The sequence below is a fragment of the Numenius arquata genome, chromosome 4 (assembly GCF_964106895.1).
Source record: "Numenius arquata chromosome 4, bNumArq3.hap1.1, whole genome shotgun sequence".
NCBI lineage: Eukaryota > Metazoa > Chordata > Aves > Charadriiformes > Scolopacidae > Numenius > Numenius arquata.
Window position 1 is genome coordinate 20,148,434 of NC_133579.1, and position 13,059 is coordinate 20,161,492.

At 33.7% G+C, this 13,059-nt stretch overlaps 1 protein-coding gene across 3 annotated transcripts in view; it reads left to right on the plus strand.

Moving 5' to 3' along the window:
- ROCK1 (Rho associated coiled-coil containing protein kinase 1) overlaps positions 1-13,059 on the plus strand; it is an 84,707-nt gene that overhangs the window by 51,512 nt on the left and 20,136 nt on the right. For all 3 annotated transcript variants that reach the window (XM_074146287.1, XM_074146285.1, XM_074146286.1), the window contains exons 13-24: positions 475-523; positions 1,083-1,218; positions 1,612-1,703; positions 1,834-2,080; positions 4,382-4,488; positions 5,577-5,727; positions 6,638-6,798; positions 7,670-7,854; positions 8,531-8,600; positions 10,034-10,128; positions 11,083-11,248; positions 12,476-12,569. In XM_074146287.1, coding sequence (XP_074002388.1) covers positions 475-523; positions 1,083-1,218; positions 1,612-1,703; positions 1,834-2,080; positions 4,382-4,488; positions 5,577-5,727; positions 6,638-6,798; positions 7,670-7,854; positions 8,531-8,600; positions 10,034-10,128; positions 11,083-11,248; positions 12,476-12,569 — 1,553 coding nt within the window. The remainder of the gene's footprint in view (positions 1-474; positions 524-1,082; positions 1,219-1,611; positions 1,704-1,833; positions 2,081-4,381; positions 4,489-5,576; positions 5,728-6,637; positions 6,799-7,669; positions 7,855-8,530; positions 8,601-10,033; positions 10,129-11,082; positions 11,249-12,475; positions 12,570-13,059) is intronic.

Below are 13,059 nucleotides of genomic sequence, written 5' to 3' on the forward strand. Positions count from 1 at the left end.
TCTCTGTAGTACTCCGTTCTAATACATTACTTCAAGAGAAAGGCTTTCAAATAATATTACTCAGATATCTTTATCCATAGTGGGGAGCTGTCTACTCTTGAACTAATGAATCATTTTAGATATTTGGCAAGTTCACAACTAGAGGAAATTTTAGCAGTTCACCAGGGTATTATAATTTTAATGATAACCTGTTGTGTCCATACACTGTTTTTACATTTGCAGATTAAGGGAGAAAATGTGACACTTAAAATTTTGCGTATATAATCTGCAGCAAAGTTGATAAATACTTAATAATTTATTTTACAAATTATTTCCTATGATTGTTTTCTTCAGTTTCAAATGTTTATTACAAAATAGCATTAGTCAAAATGTTTACTTTAGTAGCAGTCCCAAATTATATCATTAGAAATATACTATGTGTAATGTATCCTTAAATATTACTGAAATGATTTTATGATTTTGTTTTCTTTTTAGATCTTCAAACATAAAGCTAGACAAGATAATGAAAGAACTGGATGAAGAGGTAAATTTTTTCCTCACTGAACCCTTAGTTGGGTAAAGAATGTGAATAATGCTTTAATGATTTAAGATATTTCTTCTGTGACTAAAAAAATTCTGAGTTTAAATTTGAGGCCAAACCATCATATTTCAATATGTAGCCTTGGGAGATATATTTTTATTTGTATACATTTTCAAAAACTTTTTCTGTATGCACACTGAGTTCTGCTTCCTCTGCTAAATGTTTTGCTTAGTCTTCCTCATTTCTCTGGAGTTATCAAAATCGGTTACTCTAAAAATTAATCTACAGATGATTTTCTATTGAGTACTTCTGTTTTCTCTTAATAATAATTTTAATAGTTACTTACATATAATCATGTTAATGATAACTTTTTTAGTAATTTCATAAATTTGTTATGTAAAAGTTAAAAAAGCTATCTTTTATGAAAACCTTTTCAAGGAAGCCAGAAAGTCATTCACTGGAAACAATGCATCAGTTTCCTTGATTTATTAGTTGCAGAGGTACTGGTTTAGGGATTATTCCTTAAAATGTAAATAAAAAATACCAATGCTTTTAATTCTAGGGAAATCAAAGAAAGAACTTGGAATCAACAGTGTCTCAGATTGAGAAGGAAAAGATGGTATTGCAACATAAAATAAATGAGTACCAAAGAAAAATTGAACAAGAGAATGAAAAAAGACGGAATGTGGAAAATGAAGGTATGCCATGTTGTCCGAACGTTGACACTGATGAGGTGTATGGTGTGTTCTGTGGAATAATTTACTGCCTTAGCATCTTAAGTGCTATGCAAATTTAAAGCGATCTTTTAAAATAATGGACACAAATTTATTTTTAATTTTTTTAATATTATTTTTATTTGAGTTTTAACAAGAACACAATATTTTTGTCTAATTTTCAAATTCTGTTCTCCACAGTGTTCATTGTTGTTCTGCAATCACAGAATTTGACCTAAAAATGCATATAAGAAGCAAAATTCAACAAAAGACCTATTATATGCCAAGAATTTATTTGAATGTTTATGAAAAAAACAAGCCACAAAAACCCTAAGGATTTTTTTAATGTGATATATTAATGGTGTAATTTCTCCTCAGTGTCCACGTTAAAAGATCAGCTGGAAGACTTGAAAAAAATCAGCCAGCATTCACAAATTTCAAATGAGAAGATAACGCAACTACAAAAACAAGTATGTTGCTTCTGTTCATTGTCTTCGTTATTTCTTAGATTTGAGAAACAGTATTGAGCATTTGAGTATTAAAAAAAAATGGTCCCAATAATTTTTATGTTTGAGAATCTTGTCTGTTTTATTTTAACAGCTAGAAGAAGCAAATGATTTGCTGAGGACAGAATCGGATACAGCCGCAAGGCTGAGAAAGGGTAACACAGAAATGAGCAAGTCATTAAGTCAGGTAGAATCCCTGAATAGAGAACTGCAGGAAAGGTGCAGAGTTCTAGAAAGCACAAAACTGCAGGTGGAGAAGGATTATTACCAACTGCAAGCAGCTTTGGAGTCGGAACGAAGAGACAGAAGTCATGGATCTGAAATGATTGGAGAATTACAAGGTAGTTTTTCTGTATTTATACTTTACCAAAAAAGTTGTGATAACCCCATTGAATAATGTACAGTTACATTAAGGGAGGAAAGCCAACCTGCAAACTACGTGTGACTTAATAGAATGATTTCTGAAGATTGGATCTTCCTTTCTGATCCGTGTCTGAGCAGCTCTTAAGAGGGCTAGTATCAAAATCAAAGAGTGCAAAACATTGATTGTAAGTCTGTGGGGCTGCCCTGACTAAAAGTCTGAGTCCAGTGGTAAAAAAACATGAAAAACTGATACAGTGTTAGAGAAGACACAACACTGTCTTAACTGCCTTGGTGCTGTAGCCAACTTGACGTAACCTGCACTTTCTCTTTCATTTGTGGAGAAAGCTGTTTTGTTGTTAAATTGCATTTGTTTTCTTTTACGATGCTCCTGCATTACTTTATAAGCAAGATGGAGAGCATAGTAAGGGATACAGATGTGGAATCTCTTTTTTTTTTTTTTTTTGGATGCTTGGAACTTTCTACCATTTGTACTTCTAATTTTTCATACTAGAAAATATTAAGATACATTACTTCATGACTGTGCTTATGCTCATGGATCCTGCCTCTTAACTTGTAATTTTAAACCAATTGAAAAAATTTTCAATACTGCCTACAGTATTGAAAATCATTTTCCATGAGGTACAATCTTTTGTTGGGGACTTCTGGGTGGTTTTTTTTTTTCGTGTGTGTTTTGTTTTTGGTTTTTTTGTTGTTTTTTTTAAGGTAAACTTTGCTAGCAAAAAGAAGCTATCTAGATCTATCAAGAATCAAGTTGCCCATTTATTGTGCTTCAAATATAGTAAATCAATTTCAGTTGAATGATTGTAAGGTTCCTCTGAAATGACTGAGTGTAGTTTGATCCAGTCTGTTGTTAATTGCAAGCAGGAGGTACAAATGGCACCAGAAGAGTATTCTATGCACTTTAAAATGTGTTTTTGACCACATCCAACTGAGTAGCCTGCAGGAAATGGATGTGTTTCTGAAGGGTGTAGAGTTAAGATGCTTTACTGATATATACCCAAATAGCTTTATGTAATTCAAGTACTTGAACAGCTGGTTTTAAAAGCACATTAAAATGAATGAGAAAAGCATGACATTTAGGAAGACTTTATCATCTTCGATCTCATAGTTTCTTACATATTGCCAGGATGTCTCTTTATACTTAAAAATTAAGTGAAGTGGAGTGTACTGTAGACAGATGTTTGAATTGATAGGTGTATTTTTGCATACTGTGCTTAAGGTATTAAGTGTAATATAGAGTAGTCCAAAATATTACGTATTTATTTTAAAGGAGCTAATGCAGATTTTTCAGTCTAGAAATATGTACCACTACTTCAGTTTATATATATTCTACTACTACAGCACGTGCAAACACACACACACTCACACACTACACACTACTGCTACTACAAAGGCTCTGGGGGAGATCTTATTGTGGCTTTTCAATACTTAAAGGCGGCTTGTAAGAAAAACAGAGAGAGACTTTTTACCAGGCCCTGTACTGGCAGGACAAGGGGCGATAGTTTTACACTGAAAGAGAGCAGATTTACATTGGATATAAGGAACAAATTTATTCCAATGAGGGTGGTGAGACCCTGCGGCAGGTTGCCCAGAGAAATTGTGGTTGCCCACTCCCTGGAGGTGTTCAAGGTCATACTGGATGGGGCTTTGAGCAACCTGATCTGGTGAAAGATGTTCCTGCCCATGGTGGGGGGGTTGGACTAGATGGTCTTTAAAGATCCCTCCCAACCCAAACCATTCTGTGATTCTACTTAGTATTTAGTATAAACTTCCGATGCCACACAGGGTCTTGTGGTAGATGCTCTGGGGGACAGGGAATAGTTCCGCTATCCATGGCAGACCGCTTGAGTCACGCTTAGGTGATACATACTGTATTAGTACACGTAGATCCATTTTAGACTGACTTGCTGTGTAATGTGCCTTATCTGTATATTATTTGAGCTTGCATCAGAAAAGGTTCTTGTTGCATAGCACAGCAGAACTTGGGTTAATGGAAGAAATTTTGCATATTAGATATTGGAAGTGATGGAAGACAGGTACCAAGTTTTCCATGTGATTATTTTTTGATAACTGTTACTAATGGGATGCATAAAGAGTGGCTAAAAAGATCCGTTTCCTTTTACAATGTACAGCCTTTGCGTATCTGAAAAATTCAAAGGTGTAAATATTTTAGGGGCCCGGAGATCAATAAAGGTTTAAAAGCCTGTTGATCTAAGTTGAGTTACTAATACTGAATGATATTTCATTTCTCATGGCAGTTCGAATTACAACTTTACAAGAAGAAGTGAAAAACATTAAAAACAATCTTGAAAGAGTGGAAGCAGAAAGAAAGCAAGCACAGGATATGCTTAATCATTCAGAAAAGGTACAGTAAAATGATGTTGAGGCTAATGTTCTTTGTCAGTTTTTGACTATATCTTCAAATAGTATTTAATGCTAAGCCCTTTGTTCTTGTTCTAAATCAGTCTTGTGTTAAAATGATTAACTAAATAGTGCTAATTTAAGTGCTAAGTCCTCAGGTAGTTCTTACTTGTAGCTTTGGCGTAAAATTCTTTTTTGTCATTCAGTATCAATGATCCAACCCTTCTGCCAGTAACAAGTACTTTTGTTCTGCCTGCCTAACTATCGCTTCAGAGACTTGCTTCCTGAAAATCTATGAATTGAACTTCTTAAAAGCCTGAAATTTAAATTTCTGCTTTTAGATCAGTACCAGACCTTTTGATCAACTTTGGAGCTGAACCATTTGAATTTTTTTCCTTCCTTCCTTCCAAAAATGGTAGCAGCATGTTCCCCGAACATCTCTGATCCCCACCCCAAGATGAAGAAACAAGTAAAGAGGAGTAAAAGGAAATCCTCCACCCTTTTTTAGATAGACTACATAGTTAGCTCTATGTTTTGAGGTCAGGTAAAGACTTGCTGTGCTGTGTGGTCTATCCAAATTAACCAGAGGGATGTGACTACCCAGGAGGGAGGGTGTAAGTAGTTCCCCTTCTCATTTGGTGTTGCATGAAGCAGCGATCCAAAGGTAAGTCCCTGTCTCCCAAAGCTCATCTCCAGTGCTTGTTTCATGAGTTACTGTTAACGGCTGGCAATCCCAACAATGAAATAACAGAATTGCATCCAGGTAACAATATTTCAGATTCCTTTGTGCTGTAGTGTTGTTGGTGGATTAGTTGTGCATTTCCAATTTAGGTGACTACTAATTATTCAAACAGAGAAGTTTCCATTATCTTATGAATTTATACACTACTTAAAAAAGTTAATGATGTTTTCTCCAGAGCACTGAGTACAGTTTTTGTCTGTTAGCATTCTTTAATAAGCATGGAAAATAACATTTTTAATTTCTTCATAACAAAAAGTTAGCACTAAAAAAGGGAAAAAAGGAAATGTGATTCCCTCAGATATTATAGAAACATTACAGAAATCTGGTAACTTTTTTTTTCTTATCTTTAGGAAAAGAATAATTTAGAGATAGATTTGAACTACAAACTCAAATCATTACAAGACCGGTTAGAACAGGAAGTAAATGAACACAAAGTAACTAAAGCTCGGTTAACTGACAAACATCAGTCAATAGAGGAGGCAAGATCAGTTGCAATGTGTGGTAAGTATTTTTTGTAAGTTTCAAGTAAATATGTAATAAAAGGTATTTATGAGATCTTAAAACACAACATCTTATAACGCAGTACTCTTATACAAGTGTTTAATCCCTTGTATAAAGAAAATGCATATCAGAATCTTAAAATGTACATAATGAAAACTATGCATTTCAAATAACTTTCTCTAACATCGTACTTGTACCATAAATATTGCATTGTTTTTTAATATTTTGGATATGTTCCTGTGTTTGCAATTCAAAGCCTTGCTTGACTTCTAAAATGCTATTGAAACTGGAAATTCTGGCTAATGCTAAACAGAATTGAAAGAATGCATTATCAAGACAGATGTCTTGGAGCATTCATTCCTGTCTAACTGCATTAAAAATATTGGAGTTGTATTAGGCTTGTCTGAAGTGGTAAAGTTTCTTTTATAGATACATATCCATGAATCAAAGATATGTCTTTATCTTAATTGAATACATCAGGTTTTCTTTGTGAAGGTCATCGGTACCTGCATGTGCAGTTTGTAACTTTTCAGAAAGCTAACGCAAATGGTAGCATTTCTTTTCTTTTGCTCTACTATCCGCTCATGGAAAGGAAACTTTGCCTTTATTTCATAATAATTACTTCAAGAATCTGCATTTTTTATTTCTTTCACTATTTATCTTTCAGTTGTGATAATAATATTCCAGTGCTTTGAATGCAAATTGGAATTATATTTCTTTTTTAGTGTTTCTTGTAATATTGCCAGGAATTTTTTACTCAGTAATCAGTCCATCTAACAGCAGAAAAGCTTAAATAGCTGAACAAAAGTGTCCAAAAAATACTAGTATACTTAAGACTGTGTTTACAAAAGCATTCTTGCAGATGCTACATATTAATTTTTGTTGCTTTTCTCTCCTTAATCTTGTTTAGAAATGGAAAAAAAAGTAAAGGAAGAAAGGGCAGCAAGAGAAAAGGCAGAAAATCGAATAGTTCAAGCTGAAAAACAGTGTTCCATGCTGGACTTTGACCTGAAGCAATCTCAGCAGAAACTGGAACACCTTCTTCAGCAAAAGGAAAGACTGGAAGATGAAGTAAGTTAAATGTTCATCACTAACAATTTTCTATATAAATAAGAAACTATAGTTGCATTGAGAAATAGAAAATTAAATTCATTTACACTGAGCTTCTTGTACAATACATCTCTCAGTAGAACTGAAGACAGTTGTTGGCCTAAATGGTATTAAGTAATTTCCACTTGTTTCTTAGCTCTTGGATGCCTTACATATTTGAGCCCTTAATTTAATATAATGCAATTTTTTGTGTTTCCTTTTCTTTTCGTAAAGGAAGAACTTGCTTGTGAATTTGACTGTGTACTCCGATTGGTTTGCAGTTGCGAGTTTGCTTTCTCGAGAAAAGCAAAATTAGAAAAAAGCAATTAGAATATTGAGTGTGAAAACTATGTACTAAGAATAATAGTTTCATCCTTACTTTTTCTTTACAGGACACAGGGAATGAAGGTTTTAACACCTTTCTTAGGAGTCATGACTTGTGTAAATTAGTTTTTATACAGCCGGTAGGCTGTAGTTTTTTTCTAGGGTGAGAAGTTTTTAAGACCTGAAATCCACAGAGAGGTTTGCAGGACCTTTCGGCAGACAGTTCAGGTTTCTTCCATTGTTGCCTTTGAGATAAGATAAAACACATTTGGGCCTTTGAAATAAGCTACCTACAGGGAAGCTTTATCATCATTCAGCATCATATCAGTACATTCTGTAAGGGCAACGGCTTTCTATAAGATTATTGCACTGAAGTGTTTGGAGATTAAGGAATATTTTTACACATTGAGCAATGTGTAGCATCTAGGCAATGGTGTTTGACATAAAATAACCCATATAAAAAACACTTTCAACCACGTGCAATTGGTTATTCAGCAAACGCTCCTAAATTGAAATATTTCTCATTTAGGTAAAGAATCTAACACTTCAGCTAGAACAAGAGACGAATAAGCGAATAATGGCACAGAATGAATTAAAGGCGCAAGCTTTTGAAGCAGATAACTTGAAGGGTTCTGAGAAGCAGCTGAAACAGGAAATCAATACGTTGTTGGAAGCAAAGAGATTACTGGAATTCGAGTTGGCTCAACTTGCTAAGTAAGTAAAAATCTGAAGTAAAATGGAAAAAGTTGCTTAATTATACATGCGCTGTTTTGCCTGTTCCTATTAGTGAAAAAAGTCCTTGGGCGCATAGGCATTTTTTTCTATACTAAAAGAATATTTTTAGCTGCATGTTATGATTTCTGTATGTAGCCTTCAGTGTTGGAATATTTTTGTTATGAGCTATGATGTGGAACTTGGCTCATCATTCTATGTCAAGGCATATATGCCACTTTTGAGTGATTTTTTTTTTTTTAATGGATTGACTTGTGATACTACTTATTAAATTGTACAGCCCTTTTAGTTTTACTACATGGGAGTCAATAGCTTTTTTTCCCTCCTTAACCAGCTGATTCTTTTCCTTAACATTTCTGAAGCTGACTGAAGAAATTTTTCATTAATTAGGCTTCTATCATATCTTCCTTCAGCTGACTTAACGTTTCTCCATTTAGAGTACTACTTGTCTTCTAAATTACATACAGAAACAAGCATCAGGGTAGAATAAAGAATGTAATTCAATCAGAATTTTAGGACACAGCAAACTGTTGGTCTCTGTGAAATAATATGTGCACAGCTGTAAGATCTTTGTAGGATGCTGTTCTGGTTAGAAATAGTCTTTGTCATTTGTTAATAGCTGAGTTTTTACATGTTTTACTTTTTTATTCCTTCAAAGACAATACAGAGGAAATGAAGGTCAAATGCGTGAGCTTCAGGATCAGCTTGAAGCTGAGCAGTATTTTTCGGTAAGTCTTGCAAAGAATTGTGAGTGCTACATTTTGACACAAAATCATTGAACAGCCAATAGTTTGACATATTAAAAATTTTTAAATGTAAATAACAACCTGGCATAAGTCAGCAATTCACAAAATCCTGCTTGAAATGCAAACAGTGAACAAAATTAGAGAACATTAGATTGTCTAATATGTTGCTTTGTAGTTGTTTGTGAAATCTTATTCATTACATCGAGTAAATTTTATCTGAATTATTTATCAGAGTAATTCTTATCTTGAAGTTGGAAAAGAGATATTTTTCTGACACAACTGCAAACTTGTTGTAGACAGTTCAAAATCTCTGTACTTCCTGGAATATATTCCATACTATTGATCTACCATAAGTATATTTAAGAACCATAGATCAGTAGCATTCTGCATATATTCCTCCTGCTTCTAAAAAGATACCTTCTCTGCACCTGAGTCCCTGAAGAGCCTTATTCAGTACTCCAGGTCGCAAAAATGTGTATTTCATAAATTTAGTTTGATCTTTTTCATTTATGTGAAAAAAACCCAAAACAATAGCATGAGATGCTCTGTAATGCCTGAACTTCAAACACATTTGTGAATATGGACAGTTTCATTTCACTTTGGGAAGTACTTTTTAAATTTGGTTCTTCCTTGGAGGGGAAATAAAAAAATTTCATGTTTCCTAAACTGCATATGATTGTGATTTCATTATGTATTACAGATTTTTTTTTTTTACATTTCTCCATAACATATTGCTAATAAGAAGATTCAGGGTATTGAGTTTCATTCTCAGCTTTGTCTTTCTTCAGTAGCACGTAGTTTAAATGAGACATTTGTAATTTAGTCTAAATATTTAGCAAAAGTAGATCAAATTTTACTGTAGAAGGTCAAATTTTAACTTTCAGAATTACTGATGGTGTTAATAACAATATAGTTATTAAGAACAGAAGTAATTCATGTGAATAGACTGCTGTTGAATCAGTTTTTAAGACAAAGTCAGTCTGTACACAAAATCCCTCTAAGAGAAGAGATACATGGATACAAACAGAATACAACAGGTGGAAGCACAGGATAGTGTTAGGTTTGTTTGACTGACATTTTGAGACAGTGATGCTGTAAGAGGATGCAATTTTGTCCTGTTGTCTCCAAGAGACCTGCTCAGCTGTGTCCTAGTGCCTTCCTTCTCAGCAAGTGTGTTTGCACAATTATGTAGAAAACCAGACTAGAAAACTGTAAACTAACCTGGTCACATCAGTTCCCTGCACAAGGGAAACTGGAAAGGAGCATCTCAGACAGGCAGGAAGGAGGAAATTCTGTTAAAGATGGTCCTGGCGTGTGTTGGGGTTTGTTTTGGTACTGGTTGTTTTGAATCTGTCAATGAAGAATTTCACTATGGAATTTGAGGAATATTTCTTTTTTTATGCTTTCTTTTACAGACACTTTACAAAACTCAGGTTAAGGAACTGAAAGAGGAAATTGATGAAAAGAATAAAGAAACTCAACGAAAAATGCAGGAATTGCAAAATGAAAAGTATGGCCTTGTGTTTTTGAAATAGACATAAGTTTTTTCTGTATAACATGGTCTCACTCATGAAGATATTTGAATCAGATTTAAAATGTTTCATTCCTTCCGAAAAAGACAGGTCTCAAAAGTATAAGATGACAAATACATAGGACATTACCTATGCTAACTCACAAAGCCAAATTTGGTTATTCATATTTGCTTTGGACTCTATTTGTAATGTCTGGAAGAAGAATGATGACTGCTGAGAATTTAGGAAAGGCAAAATTTTGAAAAACCATTACAATTTGTGGTAATGATTTTTGCCTGTGTAACAACTTTTTTTTTATTTGATTATATTATCCTGATAATTACTTGATCTATTTCTATAGCCAATAAAATAATTTCAGAAAAAAAATCAAAATACTTTGATTTCTAAGTGTAGTATACATCTGATCACAGCAAAAACATTTAATCCACCAACCATTAGTTGTGATGTACTATTTTCTAAGTTAACAAATAAGGAAAGAAGTTTTTTAAGCTTATTTTTCCAATTTATTAATTAATTTAATATGTATTTATTCTGAAGAAGACGGCTGTAACCTTGAACTGCATGAAGCAGTTTTTCTCTTCTAAAGTCTGGGTCTCTTGTTCTGCTTGAGCATGAGAATTGCAAAACAATCTAAAGGGAGCAGGTTATGTATGGTGTTCATGATGCATTTTGGTGGGCTAAGAAAGGGAAAAAGAAATGATGTTGGGCTAATAAATATGATATAGGTGGAAAACACCTGCCTATGCAAAGTTTTTCAGGAGTAGTGTCAAACTTGAGGGAGGGGAGGGAAGGAGTGACTTCCTTTAGTCCTCTTTTCTTAAGAAACTAAGATAATGACAGTTAGCTGAATGGTATAATTTGGGTTTGTTAGTCTTCCTGAAAATTTGGAATGTTTTGCATAGGAGAACAAAATCTTAATGTCCTTTTTACAGAGAAACACTCACTACCCAGTTGGATTTAGCTGAAACCAAAGCTGAGTCGGAACGGTTGGCACGAGCTCTCCTGGAAGAACAGTGTTTTGAATTAAGTCAGGAAAGCAAAAAAGCAGCATCAAGACACAGGCAAGAAATGTCTGATAAGGACAGCATCATAAGAAGGGTAAATTATTCCACTGTAATTAATATCTATATATATCTTCCAGTTAGAAACAGAAATTAATATTTTCCTATTAATTTATAAAGTCTTTCTGTGGTCATAAGTGACAGTTATTTTAGCATCTGAGTTTTGGACTCAGTTGGAACCTTAAACATTTAAATCGCATCATGTGAATTCCCAAAGAAACGTAGACTCAATGGATCTAAGGTGAAGCCAGATTGAAAATCTAACAAATGTCTATAATTCAGTTATTAACCCTTTTGTAATTACTTCTTGTCATTGCCCAATGTATTTTTTTAAATCTTGTAAATTTGTGGAGCTGCGTATTAGAGACTCTTATTGCAAAATTACTTAGTCTCTTAAAAAAACAAGCAACTTGGAAGTCTTGAGTTTCTTCCCATTGGTAAACTATTAAAAAAAAACCCCAACCCAATACAAACTCCAAACTGTAATTTTTGAAGATACTTTATAGCGTAGGTCTTGAGTACTACTATCATGTTGATAGATGTCTTAACTGAAGAGTTTCAAATAGCAAGCCATGTATAGCATAGTTATTCTATCTTTATTGTTTTTTCCCATTTAGCATCAGCTATGCAGATTTTAAGAATCCAGGGGTCGTAAAACTTCAGCAAAACTCTAGGTGTAGCTGAAAGTGGATCAATTGCTCAAAGTTTTCTGTTAGCACTAATTCCACTGTCTTTACACAGAGATGGTAGTGTTTGTTGCACGTGTTCCCTTTTATAAGCTTGAAATCTCCAGAATTGTCACCATTTCTTAAGAATTGTTTAGAAGACTATGGTATCAAAAAAATACCTCCTTGTCAGTATGTTTGTTGCTTTCAAATGTTCTGATAATTTTGTCAGTTCAATACACAATCATTTCTATAGGCTTCAAACAAAACCTTTATTCAGGAATGCAATTATGTCTGTTTTTTAATATGTATTTGTGAAGTGGTTAGCAAAGTGATCCTGACTGTATCTTCTGGCAGTAACATATTGAAAGTGTAACGGTTTTACTTTCCTTTTTTTTTTTATAAACCCACGTATATATTTACCGACTTATGCTTTGACTTAGACCAAATTTAGTTTTATTTTTGTGCTGATTTATAGCTGTTTTTCATGATATATAATGGTTGTTATAGATTTAAGGGTATTTGAAATGAGAATGTTATAAACATTTTTAGAATTTATGGCAAGTTCCATATTTTAAAATGTGCTTCTTTTCATTTAGCTGGAAGAAACTAATAGCACCTTAACCAAAGATGTTGATTTAATAACAAAGGAAAATTCAGAGATCAGTGAAAAAATTAAGAAACAGGAGGAAGGTATGTCATGTTTGGAATTTTAATTCATCTGTTATGAAGCACAATTGAATTTGAAGCATATGTGTCAAAATGGAAATGGGAGGTGTTGCTTTTTATCTTCCCTACTATTTTGGGCTTGATGAAAAGTAATGGAAGTCAGTGTCTTCATCTTGAAAATATATCTTCCATGTAAATTGCTGCTCTTGCTACTGTATTGCATTCATTTCCATGCACTGCCTTTATTATTGAAAGTAATTGAAACCTCAGCTGTAGCAAGTAGGAAAAAGTGAGTTTCTGCTTACAGTCCCTCTTTTTAAAACAAGTCAGCACTGAGGTCCTGCAGGCAGACACTTGGTGCTTGTCCAGTACAGCTCGTTCGTAGATTTTCTGCCAAACCCCCTTCTGCCAGCCATGCCCTTGCATACATGAAAGTTATTAAGGAAATGTATTTTCGTCATTTCATATTGCACACAATGTATTTATTAAAGTTTTTGTTTCTATCTCCAGTATT